This window comes from Trichosurus vulpecula, chromosome 6 (genome assembly GCF_011100635.1).
Source record: "Trichosurus vulpecula isolate mTriVul1 chromosome 6, mTriVul1.pri, whole genome shotgun sequence".
Lineage (NCBI taxonomy): Eukaryota > Metazoa > Chordata > Mammalia > Diprotodontia > Phalangeridae > Trichosurus > Trichosurus vulpecula.
Window position 1 is genome coordinate 168,166,185 of NC_050578.1, and position 21,007 is coordinate 168,187,191.

A 21,007-nucleotide genomic window follows, 5' to 3' on the forward strand; every position below is an offset into this window, starting at 1 on the left:
GCTTTGATAGATTGTTTCCTTTTTACCTGTGCTTATTCCCTTAATTTCTTTTTCTTATCTTGTTGCTATATCTAGCATTTTCTTTTCTTTTTTTTTTTTTGGAGGGGGGAAGGCAGGGCAATTGGGGTTAAGTGACTTGCCCAAGGCCACACAGCTAGTAAGTGTATCAAGTGTATGAGACTGGATTTGAACTCAGGTCCTCCTGACTCTAGGGCCAGTGCTTTATTCACTGCGCCACCTAGCTGCCCCTATTTTATTTTCTTAAACATATTTCCACATTAGTCATGTTGTGAAAGAAGAATCAAAATGAAAAGGAAAAACCATGAGAAAGAAAAAACAAACAAGAAAAGAGAAAATAGTGTGCTTTTCGATTTGCATTCAGATTACATAGTTCTTTATCTGGATGCGGATAGCATTTTCTGTCCTTTGGAATTGTCTAGATCAATTGTATTGCTGATCAGAGCTAATTCAGTCAAAGTTGGTCATCGCACAGTGTTGCTCTTACTGCCTATGCTGCCCTGGTTCTGCTCACTTTACTCAGCATCAGTTCGTGTAAGTCTTTCCAGGTTTTTCTGAAATCTTCCTGCTCATCATTTCTTATGGCACAATCGTATTTCATTACATTCATATACCCCAACTTGTTCAGTCGTTCTGCAGTTGATGGGCATCCCCTCAATTTCCAGTTCTTTGCCGCTACAAAAAGAGCTGTATAGCCAGCATGTCTAGCACTGTGTTGATGATAACGGGCGTCTTTGCTTCACCCGATTTCACTGGAAAGACCTTTTATTTCCATTACATTATGTCCATTATGTGTAGTGCTGGAAATGTCTTTAACATTCAGCCATTTGGGAGTTACAATTGATAGTATTCCTAAACAAAGAGGAATTTCACAATGTGACAGAACATGTTTACCTAACTGAAATAAAAGTTCATCAAACAGGACAGTTGCCCCTTAAAAGTGAAAACACTTAAGTTGTTAAATCTCAGAAAATTATTTCCTAAACCATTGGTCCTGTTAAGGGTAAGGAGAGCAGTGACTTTTAAGTAGATTTAAGGTGTTCCTAATCTAAATCTGGTTATCACTTTTTTTTTTTTTTTTTGCCTTTTTGGGGGAGGGGCAAGGCAATTGGGGTTAAGTGACTTGCCCAAGGTCACACAGCTAGTACGTGTGTCAGGTGTCTGAGGCCGAATTTGAACTCAGGTCCTCCTGACTCCAGGGCCGGTGCTCTACTCACTGTGCCACCTAGCTGCCCCTGGTTATCACTCTTAATACATTTTCTGGGACCTTAGAATGGGTACTTGAACCCAGTTTTCTAAACAAAAGTGGTTAGGCTTTTGAAAAGGGACAAAAGGGTTTAGTTCCAGGCATTCTTAAAAGGAAGTTTTTTTTCAGGTAAATCTGGAAAGGACTTAAGACTGGAGAAATATTTATTTCTTAATATTTTCTTTAATAGAAAAAAGGACGTCCTAATAATGATCCTCCCGCAGTACAGATAATGTCAGTGTTTTCTACTTTCTGTATTCTTTTTTCTTAGTAGACATATATGGGAAATTTTTCCCTTTATATTTTCGTTTTATAGCTCTCTTGATCAGACTTATCATTCTTCAGGCAAATCTAATTTTTTAAAAGCCTCTCCTCATTAGAGGCACTCAGTTCCTGACCAAGAATTTACAGTTTATTAGCATTTTCTTAAATTAGTGTAACATTTTACAGATCTGCCTTACTCTCCTGTAATCCTCACCCCTTCAATGAGGAGTGATGAAAATACCACATGTTCATGTGGTTGTGTTTTCGGTGAGAGCCATTCAGCCAGACTCACAAACTCAGTCATTCTGAGCTCTTTTTTCTTTCATTCTTCCCCTCCCCCACCCCCGTATCTATTCACTTGTACTTGCCAAAATAATGGACATCTGTCTCCTACAGTCACCCTACTGTAGGCCCTTATCACCTATTATTATTCTAATAACTTCTTAATTGACCTTACTGCTTCAAATCTTCCTCGGACCAAAAAGGTCCTCTCCAGAATTGTCAAAGTGACAATCCTAAAATATCCATCTCACTACGTTACTTCCCAACTTTATAAACTCTAGTGGCTCCCTCTTGCCTCTAGGATTAAGGGATTAAGTACAAATCTCTCTTTCCTTTCTAGGTTTATTGCAAATTATTTTAAAGTGTCCTTATGTTCTAAACAAACTGGCCTACTTACTGTAGCCTGTTTGTGTGGTTATGTCTCCCATTTCTTTGTTTCTATTAGATTCTTTTAACTACTCAGCTTAGGTACTATATCCTAGATGAAGAGTGTTCAAATTTGTGCTTGTTGTCAGTGCTCTCTCCTGTAAAAATTATTTAGTTTATACCTTGTATTTATGTGTGTTAAAGAGCCTCACCAATAAAATGTAAAGTCTTGGAGGGCAGGAACTGTTTAATTCTTCCATCTTTGTATTCCTGGTGCCTAGCACCACATGGTGGTGCTTCATAAATGTTTGTTATATAAATGAGTGAATTCCCAGGTTATCGTGCCTAGCAATGCTTCCTAGTCGGTAGCACCATCAGTCCCCATATAAATTGCCAGAAGTGGGTAGTGGTTGTCAGGTCTGAGAAATTTTGTCAGAAGCTGGATGTTTCATGGATTCATACCCTACAATGATGGCACAACTCCTCATTGTTAATGTCAGACCAATATTTGGTCATCTTGGTCCCTCTCAGTAGCCACCCATCAGTGGCAACATCTCTTCCTTTGGTTAGAATTGGATGGTCTCCATTAGTAGCACTCAGGATCCTAAAAATCAGCTGCTTCCTTCCTCAGAGGGTCATCTTCCTTTGCTCATTTTGGAAGAACTTTATACCTATACATAGCTCCATAGATTCTTGTTTCATTCTTCTTGTCACATCTAAAATAGTGACAGGAGTTTAAAAAAAAAAGTTCCCACCAATGCCATTTTTAAAAATCCAAATAAACCACCCCCTCCTTATTTCTGTCTCAGGGAATCCTAGGTTCCCTCATTTTTTCCCAGCTTTGCCTCCAAGAATCACTTGTATTTATTTTGCATACATTTACATATGTTCATTTTGTCTTGTCCAATAAAATGTGAGGGCAAGGCCTGGTTCATTTTCATCTTCATATTTTGATGTCAACGTGGCACAGAGAAAATAAGTATTTAATAATGTGGAGATTCCAGTATCAGAAATGTTGGCCAGTCTGTTCCATTTTCAGGCATTTGTTATTGGTATTTTTGTTTCTATTACTTTTTACTTGTTTTCTTTTTAAAAAAATTTTATTTTTAACATTCTTTTAAAATTTTGAATTCTAAGTTCTCTTTCTCCCTCACTTCCTGTCCCACCTGCTGAGATGGCAAGCAATATGATATCAGTTATACCTGTGAAATCATGGAAAACATAACCATATTAGGGGCAGCTATGTAGCACAGTGGATAGAGCACAGACCCTGGAGTCAGGTGAACCTGAGTTAAAATCTGGCCTCAGACACTTAGGTCTGTGATCCTGGTACTTAACCCTGATTGCCTCCAAAAAACCAAAAACGAATATATCCATATTAGCCACATTGCAAAAAACAAAAACAAAAAAAGTGAGAAAATTATACTTCAGTTTGCATTGAGAGTTCATCAGTTCTCTATGGAGGTAGATAGCATTTTTTCATCATGAATCCTTTGGAATTGTCTTGGATCGTTGGATTGATCAGAATGGTCAAGTCTTTCACAGTTGATCATTACAACATTGCTGTTACTGTGTACAGTGATCTCCAGGTTCTCACTTAACATCAGTTCATAGAAGTCTTCCTATGTTTTTCTGAAAGCATCTGCTCTTTAACATTTCTTCAAGCACATTAGTATTTCATTGCAATCATATAACACAACTTGTTCAGCCATTCCCCAATTGATGGGCATCCCCTTAATTTCAAATTCTTGGCTACCACAAAAAGAGCTGCCATAAATACTTTTGAACAAATAGGTTCTTCTCCTTTACATTTTGATAATTTTAGAAAAAGAATGAAAAGAGAAAGGAAGACTACTTTGTGAAGGTGGGGAGGGAAAGGAAAATTGGGGAACACTATTCCACAGGTATTGGGGAACACAAATGGGGCCTGCAAGTAGAAACCATACAACATGGAAGGGGGAATAGAGGGGAGCAGGTGACACTTGTACCTTACTCTCATCTGAGTTGACCTTTACAAGATACATATTTGAAATATAAATGCAGTGCAGTGCACAGAATCCCATTAAATAAATTAATTAAAATCCCAGAAGCCTGTCCCTTGGTTTTCTGAGAGCAGCCATGGTAGAGAGGCTTACAGTAGTATAGTACACGGTACAGTGCCCTCCACCATCTGACACAGTGGAAGGTAAGATTCAGGTTAAAAAATGTTTCAGTTTTAAGAATTTTATTTGCTGTACAGTATGGTAGTGTAGATTTCATGTGTTATGAAAGGTGAATATTGTCTGAAATTATTTTTTTTAATTGAGATGTTAGCACAAAAGGTCACAAAGTTCTCAGGAATTGGTAATGAGTAAAAATGTTTTGCGTGTTAACCAATTTTATTTTGTTTACTGAATATTATGGGTTATTTCATGATTGCTTTGCTAGGAAAAGTATATATTATCAGAATTAATGTTTTGTTATAGAATTGTATTCAGAAAAGTGTATATTCAGCAATATCTAGCAAAAGATTACAGTTTTTATTGATTGTAGGAACCTAGGTCCAGTGTATCAACGTTCATGTTTTTTTACTTTCTAGGAGCTTTACCCCTGCCAAAGTTGAGGATTGACTTCATCTTATCATCTCATGTAAGCATGAAAGGAGTTTAACCTGGTTTAATTCCTTATGATTGCTCATTCATGTTTACTTTTTTATGCTTCTCTTGACTCCTGTATTTGAATATCAGATTTTCTACTTGGCTATGGTCTTTTAATTAGGAATGTGTGGAAGTCCTCTATTTCATTAAAGATCCCTTTTTCTTCCTGTAGTAGGATTATATTAGTTTTAGACTAATAATTCTTGTTTATAAGCCCAGTTCTTTTGCCTTTTGGAATACAGTTATCCTTTCCATATGGTGGGGGTTATGGGCGTGGCATTGCTGTGTTCTGGAAAATCTGCATAAAATTGTTTGTCCCTTCCATTGAGAAGAAGTCTGAATTTTTCTCTTTTTCTTTTATGGGGTGTTTCAGTACCTTTTTTGTAAAATTTGGGTTAAGCGTTTGATCATTGGCTCTGTGTCGTCTATTGGCCTTTGCATGTCATCTGCAACTTCTGCAAAATTCTGAAAAAATTCCCATTTAATTTCTTAAGCCAGCCTGCAGTACATCAAAACCGCAGTGGGAGAAGTTATGTTATGGAAGGGATAACTATTTTTTCTAAGCTCTCTGCTCCTTTATAGTGGTGGTTGTTAAATCTTTCGAGGTCCCATGTGGTTCCTTTGTACTTGGATTCTTTCTGGCTGCTTGCAGTATATTTTCTTTGTTGTGAAAGCTCTGAATTTTTACTATTAATATTCCTAGCAATTTTCATTTTCAGGTTTCTTTCAGGAGGTAACCAATGGATTTTTACTATTTGTACTTTGCTCCCTAGTTCTAAGAGATCTGGGCAGATTTCTTCTATGATTTCTTGAAATATGTCTAGGCTCTTTTATAAAAAGGTCATGGTTTTCAGGTAGTCCAATGAATCTTAAATTATCTTTCTTTGATGTAATTTCCAGATTCGTTTTTTTTTTTTTTTACCATGAAATACTTTTTATTTTCTTCTCCTTCAGTCTTTTGACTTTGTTTTCAGTTTTCTTGATGTGTCATGTAGTCATTGGCTTCTCTTTGGTCAATTCTAATTTTCAGGGTATTATTTTTTTAGGTAAGTTTTTGTACCTCTTGTTCTAAGCTGTTAATTCTCTTCCCATATCTCTCATTAATTTTTTCATTTATTCCTCTACCCTTATCATTTATTTTTTTAATAAGTTTTTGATGTCTGTTTTTTTATGTCACCACAGTGTTTCATACACATGTTGTTTTTCTTCCTCTTTGTGCAAATGTCCGTGCACATTTCAGTTCTAAGTGACAGCATCAAGATTGAGTGGTTTTTTGATTCTATAGCCAGTACTTTTCCATTGCACCCTCTGGTGACTTGGATAGCGGGTTGTTATTAGTGATATTTGAGGCAAAGGTTTCTTCTCCCATCTCAACATTTCTCACTGAATTGATTTTGTCCATTGTAAAGGCTTTAACATTTTATGTAATAAAACTTTTCTAATTTGTCTCCAATGACTACCTCTATCCCTTAGTGTTAATAATTCTCCCTCTACCCATAATTTTGAAAGGTACTTATTTTTGCCACTATTTTTTTTTTGGCAAGTCAGGTATCCTTTTGCAATTTCTTGTGGTAAATGGAACGTTTTTCTAAACCTTAATTTCTTCCCAGCTGCTTTCCACATTTCCCAGCAGTCCTCAAGTAGGGAGTCCTTGCCTCAGTAACTTAAGTTCTTGAGTTTTGTAATCACTGGGCTACTGGGCTTTTTTGTTTGTTTTAATATTGTTCCTGGTACTCCCTTACCAAGCCTGGTTCATTCTTCATGCTTTCTTACTCTTATCTTATTTCGTCTTATTTTTTAAGTTATCATTTTGATGTTTGATTCACACTAAATCTGTAAATTGGTTTATGTAGTATTTTTATTATATCATGTGCCATAGGTTCTTGAGGTAGGTTATAGAATTTTGAGACTGAGAGAAGCAAAGATTAGTTATTTTATTGTAGGGTTGGGAGTGATTTATCTAATCTTAGTTAGAGGTGATTTCCTAATTCTAGGAAACTGAGAGTGACTTACCTGAGATCAAGTAAGTAGTAATAAGACCTCTTGACTCCCAATCTTATACCATACCAGTTTCTTCTAAGTTTTCTTATTTATGATAGCACTAATGTGGCGTGAGATATTTTTTCTTTTTTGAGGAAATAAGGGAATATTTTAGCTGCAGGAGTGATTTTACATATTAGTAGATTATAGTTATGTTAGATTTTTCTGTGTACTGTATGTTCTCTTATCTTTTAACTACTCATTTATCAAAAGGAGATATGGTCAAGGCTTGCACATATGAAAAGCCACTATTTGCCCCCTCAAAATTATTTCCCAACAATTTAACATTAACAAATAGTACCAGTTGTTGTTTGTTGAGTTATATCTGAATTTTATGGGCTAAATTCTAAATTTAGACACAAAGCACCAATTTAAGGGGAGCTGCCTTTTTCACATCTTTCTTGGATCAGGGAAATATGCTTATTTCAGCTTTCCATGCTTTCTTTGCAGTCTTATTCTGTTTCACTTACTGGCCTTCTTGCTCTTCCTTGAAAAAAAGACAAAACACAAAAAACAACATTATCTCCAGACTTTAGTCATTTTTACAGGCTGTCTACCATGCTGAGAATTCTCTCTCATCTCTATCACCTGGCTTCCCTGACTTCCTGTTAAGACTTAGCTAAAATCCCATTTTCTACAAAAAAAGTCTTTCTGAGTCTCCCTTCTCTCTATTGATTATTTCCAATTTATTATTATATATTGTGTTTTACATATTTATTTTCATGTTGTCTCTGCCAGTAGACTGTGAGATCCTTGAGAGTAGGAGCTGTGCTAAACCCCGCAGTGTTTGGTCCATAAAATCACTTAATAAAAACTTGTTGACTTGTTTTTTTTTATTTAAATGAATATTGTCATCCCCCCCAACATTTTTTTAAGGTTATATAACTAGTAGGGAGGTATGTGTCCTTTTGTATTGGCAGGATGGTATTAACATTTATCCTTTTATTTGACCAGATCCTTATTATCTTTCATGTTTACTTTACATTGTTGTAGTGATTGTGTATATTAATCTTTTGACTCAGGTTTCTTCCTTCTGTGCTACTTGGTATGTCTTCCCATATTTCTTTGAATTCCTATTCATTCTTTGTGCTGTAGTGACATTTCATTTACCATCCCTTAATTCCACCTTTTATAACAAAAATCCTATGAATGTTTTTGCATATATTTACCTTTCCTTGCTTCTCATTAACTTCTTTTGAATATACTATAGTACAAGAAATGGAATCTTTGGGTTAAAGGATATGAAAAATTAATTAACTTATAATTTCATTTACTTCCCAGAACTATTTTTCACATAAATGCGTGTTGCACTTTCTTGGAAGTTTCTTTTTTTTTTTCTGCATCTATTTACTTTTGTTACTAATAGGGTGAATTATGCCACTCTCTATCCAGTGTTGCATTCTTGGTATCAGTTCAGTTCAATAATAGTGAATAGTTTAGTTTTTATTATGGTATTTTCTTTGCCAATATTTTTTTTAACTTTTGAATTATTATATATTAGTAATACTGGTTTATAGTTCTTTCTCTGCTTATATATATAAGATATTTCCTTGGTTTTAGCATCAGGACTTCATAGTAGGAGTTTGGTAGAGTCCCTTCTTTCTCTGTATTGAAAACAGGAAAAGAGGTACAAGCATGATTTCAGATGAATAACAAAATTTAAGACAAAGCAGGAAGCTATGTCATGCTTATGTGTTCCATAAATAAGTATCAGTATGAGACCTATAAACACTAGAAGGTATAGTGAGTATGCAGGGAAGTGGAAGAGGAACAACCATTGGATTTTGTCTTTGAGTTATTCTGACATTGCAAGGATACCATTGGAACACACAGGATGACTATTAGGTGTCCTTTGCCCGGGCATAATTGTAGGAGACTTTAATATTCTGCTTTCTGGACTTGAAAAATCTAATAGGTAAGCAGCAAGGAAATTATAGGTTTAAGTATAATATTGGGAAAATCTGTATTTGATATATATGTAAAGAGAATTGATCATTTTAATTGAGTGATTAATTAATTGATAATCCCCAAAATGAGGATGTTCTTTATATAGGGACTCTCATGAAAATTTATTTCTAAGTAGAATTTAAGAATTCATGAAATAATAACACTGGATATAAAATAAAAACTAAAAAACTTTCCCATCCAGTTATAAGTATCATTGTTATCCTTGGATAGATACATAGATAGGTAAAACACCAAATCCCTGCAAAAATGCAAAATTAAAGAGGTAATATTACAGGATGACAGAATTTAGAAGAAGTAGATAAGACAAATGAATCCTCTCAAACTTTTTTTTAAAAAAACATTTCATAGGCTAAATTCTAAAATTAACTACTCTGTACTGCTGTCTTGTAATCATCTTTTTTTTTTTTCTTCAAACTTCTCTTCCTGATAGGTATAAACAGTTTTGTTGAAATCATTCTTGGTAATCATGGCAGAAGGTGGATTTGATCCCTGTGAATGTGTTTGCTCTCATGAACATGCAATGAGAAGACTGATCAATCTGGTAAGATAAACGGGAAATTTTTACCCTGAGTTGCCTATGCTATTTTGTTTTGAGGTATAATTTTTATTTTTTGGCTATGGGAGAGTGTTATATAATTAAACTGAAATGTTGTCTTCATTCATTAAAAGCCATGATATATATTTTATGATCAGTAGATTCATTAATGATTAAATATTTATTCATTTTCTGATGTAGCTAGCTAAAATGTTCCACATTCATCCATTCAGAGGTTAATAAGGTAGAGCTTCTATTACATAGCATACACAAGCTACTAGTCTGTGCCATTTCATTCAGATAACCTTCAGCAAACTAAAGCTTATTTGTACTCTTAGTCATTGTCAAATTATTGTCTGATTTTAATATGTACCATAGCAACCTTTCTTTAACAGATTTTTAAGCCTGAGCTTGTGACCTACTTTACTTTGCATACAGTACATGTTTGCTACAACAATATTAAAGTACAAAAAAGCAATTTGAAGAATCATGGCTCATTTGTTATAAGAGAATACATCGTGAATAGTTGGTATTTGCAGCTTATAAACTCAGTTATTAAGACTAGCATGGGTAGGATTTTTTAAGTCTTGTCAAGAATTTGCACTCTCTGCCATATTTATAAATTGATAATAATTTAAATTTAACTTAAAGTAAATAAAAATATGCCCTTTTTGCAGTATTCTTGTGAAGTTAGATAAAAGTGTCTGAATACTCGTTGGTTTAGTTATTAGGGAGCAAACGTTCTAATCCAGTGCTACCATATACTTATTTCGAGTATGCTTCTTTTAAATGTCTTTTCTTTGGGGCTTAGCCTACTATACATAATTATTGACTTTTAAAAGGGTGCCTTCTAGCGTAAAGATTAAAATTAAGACCAGAGAATTTCAAAAGAGACACAGAGGAAATGGGTATGGAGGTGGAATGGGAGCACTGTAATGGTGATGCCTTTCTTTAGACGCAGGTAAACTCAAAAATAGCTTTTGTGAGGTAGTTGTCAACCATTTTTCATGTCTAGATCCATTTATCCATAGGTATAAATTTTACTTTGAAATTACAAGAAGCTAGTTTATAATTAATTCTTTCAAATTTCCCTAATGGAATAACTTTCTTATATAAGTTGATTTTTTTTTCATAATTTTCCTCTTGTTTTCATGATTTGATCTGAATTCTTCATAATATTGTTTTTCTTATTTTAAGAAGACGCTGCTAGAATTGGCATCCAAAAGCATCTTGACAAGCTAAAGTATTGGGTTGGATCTGAAATTCAGTAAGGAGACATACAAAGTGTGTTCAGTTCTAGGTACCTCGTTTTAAGAAAGATGTTGTTCAACTGGAGAGGAAGACAAGGGTAGTGAAAGGCCTTGAGTTCCTATCAAACCCTGTCAGTTCATGGAGAGAAAACTCAGGCAGCTGTAATTGTCTCAGGTATTTTAAAGGGCTGCCTCATGGAGAAAGGATTAAACTTATTTTATTTGGCCCCAAAAGGCGGAACAGAAAGATAGGTAGGAGTTGCAAACAGGTCGATTCAGATTGTTGGAAAATGCTTCCTAACAATTAGAACTGTGGTGGTGAATTGGAAGTTTTCAAGCATATATATATTACATATTACATATTATAGTAGATACTCATATGGTTTAGACTAAATTAAATGATGGGCAGCTAGATTGTTCAGTGGATAGAGCGCTAGACCTGGCGTCAAGAAGACCTAAGTTCAAATCTGGCCTTAGACAGTTACTAGCTGTGTGACCCTGGACAAGTCATTTAACCTGTGTTCGCCGTAATCCACTGGAGAAGAAAGTGGCAAACCACTCCAGAGTCTTTTCCAAGAAAACCCCACGGACAGTATGGATGTGGTATGGTATCATTAAGAGTTGGACATAACTGAACAAAAACAATGAAATTGAATGGTTACTGAGGTCCCTTCCAACTTGTGTGATTTCTATAATTATGCGTATACTAAGCCATAGCTAGAATCCTTAGGAGAGAGCAGCACTTCCTTTTCCTACAACTGACCTGGCAAAAATAAATCATTTTCATTCTCAAATGGAATACACTGAAGGTATTGAGGGTCCCAGAAAAATTAAAAGTATCTTCATCATTGGCTGAGTTGGAGTAGGATTCCAGAGGAGTCCCCATATAGTATGACAGTGCAGGTTACAGCAGGTAATAGTGAACACATTTCATTTTCAAGATTAGCAGATCCTTATACTTTATCTGATTAGCAGTCTTAAACCTGTGTCATTGAAAACATCTCCCTATAGTCTTATCTTTAGTAAGAGAACACTTGATTTCCTGAACTTAGAAAAGGCCATCCCTCCGGCTTCCCAAAATAAAGATGAAAAATCACATTCAGGGGAAGAACACTGCCATCAGCACATCAGTGCACCTAGGCTAAGAATTAGAACTCTGTGGGTGAAAACGTGTCAAAATGATCAGTCGGTCAGAAGTGATTCTGTGTAGCCTTGGCCACATTCTGCCCTAAGGTGTTCCAAGGTTGCAGTCAATGCTTTTGGCCCCAGAATATTCTGTGACAGCATCACAACAGACCTCTGTTTTTCCTCTCTATGTGTTTTACTTGAAGACAGGTTCTAATCTTTACTCCTGCCATTTTGTTGTTTATCTAGTTTTCTCCTACCAGAGCTTGGATGTACTGGATGGATGTTGCTGGTGGGTTTGCTACTGCCACTTCAGACCCTCCTCATCACTTCACATACATAAATATAAACACACACACGTATGCGTATGTGTGTATGTGGAGAGAGACAAGGCTAGCTTGTCTGTTCATAATCAGCGAACATAGTGTGACTGTTGTAGATAAATGATGTTTGAAAAATCAAACAGTGTCACCAACTTTTTGAAGAAGAGAACAAAGGATTCCAAAAAGAGAAGTGGTCTCACAGCCGTCAGGATGCTTAATAAGCGGCTTTGGTTTTACTGCCGGAGGTAACATCACATAAAGAATTTGTGCTCCCCCCCAAAAAAGGCAATGTTGGCAGAGGCCACATTTGTACAACCTAGCCCTAGTGCCCCGAGAGAATGATGAAAGTTGGAAAGACAAATGGAAATGTATGTTCCTAGGCCCAGCCTTAAAAAGACTCAGCAATATGTCTTGTCCGTATGAGGGGCTTGCACCTCGAAGCATAGAATCGGTGAATGAAATTCACTCACCTTGAGTTAGCTAGTAGTACTAATATTAAAAATAATAATAGCCACAGCATTTGTGAGGTTTACAACGCGCTTTGCATGTATTATCTCCTGATCTTTATGGCAACCCTGTATAGGTATAGAGAGGTATTGTTGTTGTTTCCCTTTTACAGATGAAGAAACTGAGGCCAAAAGAGGCTAAGTAACTTCCCCAGGGTCACATACCCAGGAAGTGTCAGAGGCTGAGTATCCTTCTTCCGTTCTTGGCCAGTATTCTAAGGCTGGGGCGATTGTACAGGCTGCTAAGTGCGGCAGAGATCGCCTGAGCAGAGTGCTTCCTTCCCTCTACGTGCGTTTGAGTGTGCACTTGTTCTACGTGCTAAGTTTATTAGCTTGGTACTGGTAAGTACCAAGACTAACTGAAGATATTTAGATCAGAACAAGAACTAGTAAATCTTGGTTTCTCCAGGGGACACCCTGGCTTAGGACGTGGGCCAAATGAGGTGCATTTACCAAAGAACATAACACAGACATGAGTCTAAGGGGCTAGTGGTGTTGACTCTTGCCCAGGCAGTATTCACAAAGCGTTGTAACATTCCCGATATGAATTAAGATAGAGAAGGAGCTAGATGATGCTATATTTAGGTGCACATAAAACTAGTCGAATGGATGGACTCCAAAGAGTAGTCAGTCATTCATTAATGATTCAGGGTCATTTTTGGATGTTAGTCTCTAATCAAGTGATACTGGGATCTCAAATGGAATATCCCATACACGTCTCAAGTTCAGCATGACTGAACCAAGACTCATCGTCTCCCCCCCCCCCTCCCCAGCCAATACTACCCATTGCATCTGTCCTTCCAGCAACCATATGAGGGAGGTATGAAGAGCTTTAAATAGTGGACTTCATATTTGATCCTGGAGATAATGGAGACCCCCTAGAGATAATTGATTGGTATAGGAAATTCCCTCTACCAACGCGGATCATCAGCTTCTGTATTACAGTATAGTTGGTGAACATGGAAGTGGAACAGTTTGGTGCAGTGGCAAAATCAAGGGTAGGACCGTGTGTGTGTAGTGAAGTCTTGCAAATTGAGTAGATTGAGGAACTGAGAAGTTAGAGTATTGGTGGGAGCATGATATGCAGGTCGAATCCTCAAGAATGATAGCAAGATAATGGGGAGGAGAGAGAGTCAGGTCTTAGTGAGTGCCAGGAAATGAAAGCAGTAAGTAAAGAAGATGAAAGAAATTAGCTAATTATTCTGGAGACATTCCAAAGGACACAATGGAAGAAACTACCGTGTTAAATATGATTATTAAAAAATAATCTATATGTAACAGGCTATCAGCATGATATAGGACTTTTTTTCCTATTCTTTGTATGTCAAATTTATAACCATACAGGAAAATTTAAAAAAATACATCACTGCTAGATTCATGTTTCAGTATAAATCATACATGATGTTGTAAATTTTCTGGTGAACCTCATGATTATGACTACTACACCCCTTCCCAAGAGAACTGTATTGCTCATTTTGTCACCTTTAAAAAATCCAAGTTGTACTGCCAAGGTTTAAGAGCCAGTGCTGGGAATTTGTATTGAGCACAAGGAAAAAATGCAGAGTCCTGTTTCTTCATTGGTTACAAAGACAACACATTATCTATATATTTAAATTGTGAAAGAAATAAGGTGATTTTGAATGTCTAATTTGAAATGAATCTTTTTGAGAAACTTTTTTTCCTCTAATAGATGATGCTTTTTCATCTATAACATGTTGGGGATCATAGTGATAATTCACGTCTATATATTTCTTTAAGGTTTACCTAGCCCTTTCCCTAGGTAATGGAGGTAAAAGCAGTGCAAATATCATACCTATTTGAATTTGTTAGTTACAGATGTTTCTGTCCTGTCTTATTTCCCTACTAGATGATTAAGTGCTGAGTGTAGAGAGATCATTCATTAATTCAACTTTGTATGGACCCTACTCCTTTGCACAATGTTCTTAAATATATAGTAGGTGCTTAATAAATGTTTCTTTAATGAATACAACTAAAGAATCTAACTTTATTTAGTAGGTAGTGATGAGCCAATGAAGCTTTTTGAGAAAAATATAACATGATTAGACCTCTAACTGGTATGATTCATCTGTAGGAAGGACTAGATGGCAAGAAACTGGAAAGGGGAGACCAGAAATTATTAGAATAGTCCTTGAGAAGGAAGAGAAGTTATTAAGTCAATAATGTTTTTCCAACTTCTTAAAACTTACATCTATCAAGGCTTCACCTTATAGAATGGGGTTCCATTTGGTCTTAACAGCTTCCTTTTGGGATCCACTTATAGTAAGTTATTGTTTGTGTGTTAGAAGTTAGAGTTAAGAGTCAATAAACATGTATTTTTAAGTGCCTCCTATGTGCCACTCTCTGTACTAAGCACTGGGGTTACCAAAAAATGACATGACAGTGTCTGCCCTCAAGGAGCTCACAATTTAATGGCATATAACATATCAAAAGAAGATAGAAGTGGGGGAGAACGGGAGAAGGCACCTAGAGAAAGGACATGATGAAGTCCTACAGCTGGCGTGGGGAATGATGAGGTGAGCGCCCTGGGTGCTCTCCTTAAGTAGTAGAGTATCTGGGAGGGACTCTCAGATCTCTGCCCTCTCTGGTCAGATGGAAGATGGGACTGAAAGGGCACTGGGTAATGAACAGGTGGAAGTTTGAGTTGTCATCTTGCTGAAAGATGAGATTCTGGAGCTCACGTGGTCTAGGAGAGAAACCAGGTAGGGAACACAGAAAAGGAGCATGATAGTATAAAAATGCTGTTTTGCGAAAATTAGTCTGGCAACAGTTAAAGTAATAATATAATAGTTAATAAATGTAGCATTTATATAATACTTTAAGATTTGCATAGTGCAGTAGCAAAAAGTAGTATAGCAGGGATTCCCCTCCCATAGAAAACACGCCAGACTGAATCCTGATGGGGGAATCCGAGAGAAAAATCACAGGGAGCTATTTTTCCACCCTCAGTTAACATAGGGAGAAAGAGAGGTCTTATGAATTCACGAGACAAGGGGCTGGTGTGAACCACACCACATGTGGAGCAAACCAGTGCCCAGGAAAATTCTGTGAACCAGAGTAATAAGGGGTCCCAGATTCATTCTGAGGCACCTCCACACCTATATTGGGGCACCACAACAGGGACAGGTATGAACTGGCAGCTTTGTTGCCCACTACCCAGTTCCAGGCCATAGATCCAGGGCCGACTAACCAGGGGAATTGTGTCCACCTTGCCAACCCCATGGTAGTCTCAGGCCTTAGGTCCAGTCTGGAGCCTCCAGAGGAATAATCAGGGCAGGAATCCCAGACCAAAGGAGAATCTGTGTCATTCAGAACCAGAAGAGCTTCCCAGCTGGCTGACAGTGGCCAAGTGTAGTAAGAGTCTACTGTTGCTCAGACCCAAACCAGGTCGGGAACTTGCAGAACTTAGACCAGGAGTGCAACAATTAGGTTTTGATCTGGATGACATCACTTTGGAAGTGATGGAAATTCTCGGGTCTGGAGCCTGAGCTGTCCCTGAGATTCTGAAATAACATAACTCATTACCCCAAGAAAACATCAGTGGGACCAGCCCAGATCTTTCCTACAGAAGTACACAGAACCTGGCCTTAACATAAAGTTTGAAGTCAGAAAGTGAGCAAAACAAACAAAAACCAAAAAAAGACCACCACCATAAAAAGCTATTATGGTGACTCAAAATCTGTAAGCAAAGCCTCAAAGAAAAATACAGCTTGACTGCAAATTTAACTAGATTTCCTGAAAGAGATAAAGCAAGAGTTAAAAAAAAAGTTAATGTTTTTGTCAATGAAATGAGTATGCTATAGGAAAAATATGGAAAAGAAATAAGAGCTGTAGAAGAAAGAACCAGAAAGGTAACTGACTGCTTGGCACAAGAGGTATGAAACCCCACCAACATGTTCCTTAAAAGTTAGAATGGACCAAAAGAAGCCAAAGACTACATGAGAAAACAAGAAATATTTTTTTAAAAAATAAAAGACTAAAAAAATAGAAAATGTAAAGTATCTCATGACAAAAATCACTAACTGCTCTGGAAAATAAATCAAGGACAACATATTTAAGAATCATTAGATTATCTGAACACCATGGTCCCACAAAAGCCTAGACGTCATATTTGTTGTTTGTTGTTGTTCGTCGAGGAAAACTAATGACATCACCATGGGTGATGTCTTGAATCACGAAATGTCGTCAGCCTCACTCTCTCTTCCAGAGTCATCAGAGTCCAGTGGCAAGAAAGAAAAAGTCAAGACAACTGACAATAGCCTGGGATGCGGTGGATGGCCTTGGCCTCTTTGATGTCTGAGCAAGCTCTGAGCTCTCCACAGTACATGCTTGAGCCACCTTCATGGCCATTGGAACCAGTTGTTCTTGCCCTCCCATTCTGTACATTATATTTAAAGAAATCATGAAGGAAAACTGTACAGATATCTTGGAACCAGAGGGCAGAGTGGAAGTAGAAGGAATCTACTGGTCACCTCCTGAAAGAAACCCCAAAGTGAAAACCCTCAAGAAAGAGAATGCCAAAATCAAGAGCTTCCAGGTCAAAGAAGAAGTACTGTGAGGAGCCAGTAATATTTCAAGGACTGAGGAGGCACCGTCAAGATCGCACAAGATTTTAGAGTCACCGTTCAAAAGGAGCAGAAAGCTTGGACTATGATATTCCTGAAGACAAAGGACATGATAGGCCTACAGCCAAAAATAGCTTACTCAGCAAAACAAAGTAGACGCCTACTATGGGGAAAAATGGACCTTTCCTAGAGGACTTCCAAACATTCCTGATGAAAAGAAGAGAGCTGCATAGAAACTTGGACAGTCAAACACAGGAGTTAAGAGAAACATGAAAAGGTAAACGTGAACAAACAATGATAAAGGACTAAACAAGGATAAACTGCTTACATTCTAACATGGGGGGGATGTTATGTGACACTTCTGATTATATAATCAAGGGTCATAGAAGGAGTCGAAGTAGGAGGCCTAGGAAGCTAGTTTTGTGATGTCTTGGTATGAAAAGATGAATAGAAAGGAAGGGGAAGAGAAATACACTGGGAAGTGGGGAGAAGGTTAAGGAAAATTATCTTAGAATGCACAAGGAGAATTTGTGTAAACCAGGAAGAGGGGATTAAAGGGAGTAGCTGTTAAGGCTTACAAGTGCACTAAGACTTTTGAGACATGCTGTATGTTCTCATTGGATCCTTCACAAAACTATGTGAGATGGGTGGTATCATTATCTCCTCTTTACAGATTGGTTAACTGGGTGTTGAACCCAGTCACATAGCTGTTAAGTGTCCAAGCCAGTAATTGTAGTCAGGTCTTTCTTATTCATACCCACTGTTGCCATCTGGTGGCCTCAAAGTAGGGTGAACTAGAGGCAGTGAAGCTAGATAGGGAGCCATTTCAGTAATTTAGGTGTCGAGATGTTGGGAGCTGGATCTAGTGGGCGTGGCAGTGAGAAAGAAGGATTTTTTAAAAAGCCTTTTTAAAGTTGTTTGAGTTACTATATACTGGGAAGTCATTATGAGAGCTGAAAATAAAAGTAGAGGAGCCCCAAATGTTTGCTTGTTTAGTAATGAAAATAAATGGAGATCTGACAGAGAACTTAAGAGAAATATTCCCCCAGGCTTCTGCAATACTTACAGAAAACAATTTAAATTCACACCTTTTTGAATGGCAGTCTGTCCTCAATAGACAAAATAAATATAAGCACGCTGAGTACCAAAGCCCTGTGCTAATCATGGTGAAACAAAGAAAAGCCAAAAAAAAAATGGTCTCTGCTCTCATGGAGCTCCTATCTTAATAGCAAACTTCAACAGTTTTCTTCCAACTTTAACAAATCTAAAAATCGGGAAATTTGTTCTCTTCTTGTCCTGTTATAAAGCCACTTTACTTTCAAGGGCAAGACACTGAAAAACATTGCTCAGAAAATAGAGTCTCTTCTTAATTTTGTATCTTTGTAGTTGGTGAAATCTCAGAGCCCTGTGAATAATAATAAATAGTGTGTGCAACAGCAGAGTCCGAGCCCGAATTCGAAAAAGGCATTTATTATTCTTTCTCATGAGAAAGGATGCCACTCAAGCAAGAGAAGTCAGGGGCGTAGAGCGAAGGAAAAAGCCTGTACTTATCGTCCTAACGCAAGCCCCCTCCCCACTTCTCCCCCTCCCTCCCATTGGCTGGGATTTAGGGTGCATGATCTAACTGCCATGTCAGTGTTTTCTGCAGCTGTTTGTGCAAATTCCTTAAGGATGAGGGTCTTTGTGAAAAAACAGGATATCTGTGGTCAAACTGGTCAGGTGTGCCAGGAGGTCATGTAGCAACCCTTGTGCTAGTCTCCTAATCTAACTGCTGAAACTGTCCAGATAGCTATTAACCCTTGAGGAGACTTCACTCACTATCCATCTCACACAGTAGTACTAGTGTATTATCCCAATTTTACAAATAACAGAAATTGAAACTCAAAGAAGTTAAAATGAAGTTCTTGTCGTACCCTGAATAAATACTGGTGATAGAATCCATACTTGGGTCCCTTCTCCACTGACTCTAAGACCAAGATGTCTTTATCCTTTATACATGCCCTTAAGAATCAGGGTTGTTATTCTGGTAGAGAGCCAAAGATTCATTGACATTTCCAAACAGTGTCTTTTAGACCCCAGTGTTTCATCTGTAGCATTGTTTTGTGACTAAATATTGAGGATATCTACCATTCTTTTTTCCTCCGTAACTGATGAACATATTTTTATTTCCTTAAATATTACCCAGTTACATGTAAAAAAAAATTTAACATTAATTTTTAAAAATTTTGAGTTTAAAATTTTCTCTCTCCCTCTAGTCCCTCTCCCTTTTAAGAAAGCAAGCAACATGACTTTGATTTTACTTGTGAAGTCATGTAAAACCTACTTCGATATTAGCTGTCACAAAAGAAAACCCACAAGAAAAATAAAGTTAAAAAACTATACTTCAGTTTGTGCTCAGAGGACATCAGTCCTCTCTGGAGGTGGATATTGTTTTTCATCATGAGTCCTTAGGAATCATCTTGGATCATTCTTTGTCATAGTAGCAAAGCCATTCACGATTGACCAGTGTAAAATACTGCTGTTACTGTGTACAACGTTCTCTTGATTCTGCTCATTTCACTTTACATGAGTTCAGATAAGACTTTCCAGGCTTTTCTGAAACCATCCAGCACAGTGATATTCCGTCACAATCATATACCACAACTTGTTCACCCATTTCCTAATTGATGAGCATCCCCTCAATTTCTAATTCCTTGCCAACACAAAAAGAGCTGCTATAGATATTTTTATAAAAATAGGTCTTTTTCCCTTTCTTCTGATCTCTTTGGGCTACAGTTCTAGTAGTGGTATTGCTGGATAAAAGAGTATGTATGCATGGTTTTATAGCTCCTTGGGTGTAGTTCCAAATTGTTCTCCAGAATGGTTGGACCAGTTCACAATTCCACCAGCAGTGCATTAATGTCCCAATTTTTCCACATTCCCTCCAGCATTTGTCATTTTCTGTCATGTTAGCCAGTGTGATGGGAGGAGGATGTACCTCAGAGTTATATTAATTTGCATTTCTCTAATTAATAGTGACAGAGCATTTTTTCATGTGAATACTGATAGCTTTGATTTCTTATTCTAAAAACTTCATGTCCTTTGAACATTTATCAACTGAGTAGTAGCTCTTATTTTTATAAATTTGGTTCAGTTCCCTGTATATTTGAGAAATGAGGCCTTTATCAGAGAATCTTGCTGCAAAATTTTTTTTTCCAGTTTCCTGTTTTCCTTCTAATTTTGGCAATTTTGTTTGTGTAAAAACTTTTAACTCATGTAATCATGTGATCCTCTTTATCTTGTTTGGTCATAAATTTTTCCCTTATCATAGATCTGACAGGTACATTATTCCATGCTCCCATGTTTACTTATGATATCACCCTTTATATCTAAGTCGAATGGGAACCTGAGGCCCCGAGGCCACATGTGGCCCTCTAGGTCCTCAAGTGGGGCCCTTTGACTAAATCCAAACTTCACAGAACAAATCCCCGTGATAAAAGGATTTGTTCTATAAAACTTGGACTCAATCAAAAGGCTGCTCCCAAGGACCTAGAAGCCACAGGTTCCCCACCCGTGGTCTAAATCATTTATCCATTTTGACCTAATCTTGTAGTTTGAGCTGTTGGTCTGTGCTAGTAATTGCCAGAGTACTCTCCTGTTTTCCCAGTAATTTTTGTCAAATGGTGACCTCTTGCCCCCAAAGTTTGGATTTTTGGTTTTATCAAACACTAAATTACTATGATCATTTATCACTGTAGCTACTCTATCCCGCTGATCTACCACTCTATTTCTTATCCAGTTAACAGATTGTTTTGATGATTCCTACTTTGTAATAGAGCTTGAAGTCTGGAACTGCAAGGCCACTTTCCTTCACATTTTAAAAAAC

General features: G+C 37.1%; 1 protein-coding gene across 1 annotated transcript in view; it reads left to right on the forward strand.

Moving 5' to 3' along the window:
• SMIM14 (small integral membrane protein 14) overlaps positions 1-21,007 on the forward strand; it is a 64,188-nt gene that overhangs the window by 10,801 nt on the left and 32,380 nt on the right. Inside the window, exon 2 of the mRNA XM_036763383.1 lies at positions 9,251-9,361. Coding sequence (XP_036619278.1) covers positions 9,287-9,361 — 75 coding nt within the window. The 5' untranslated portion in view covers positions 9,251-9,286. The remainder of the gene's footprint in view (positions 1-9,250; positions 9,362-21,007) is intronic.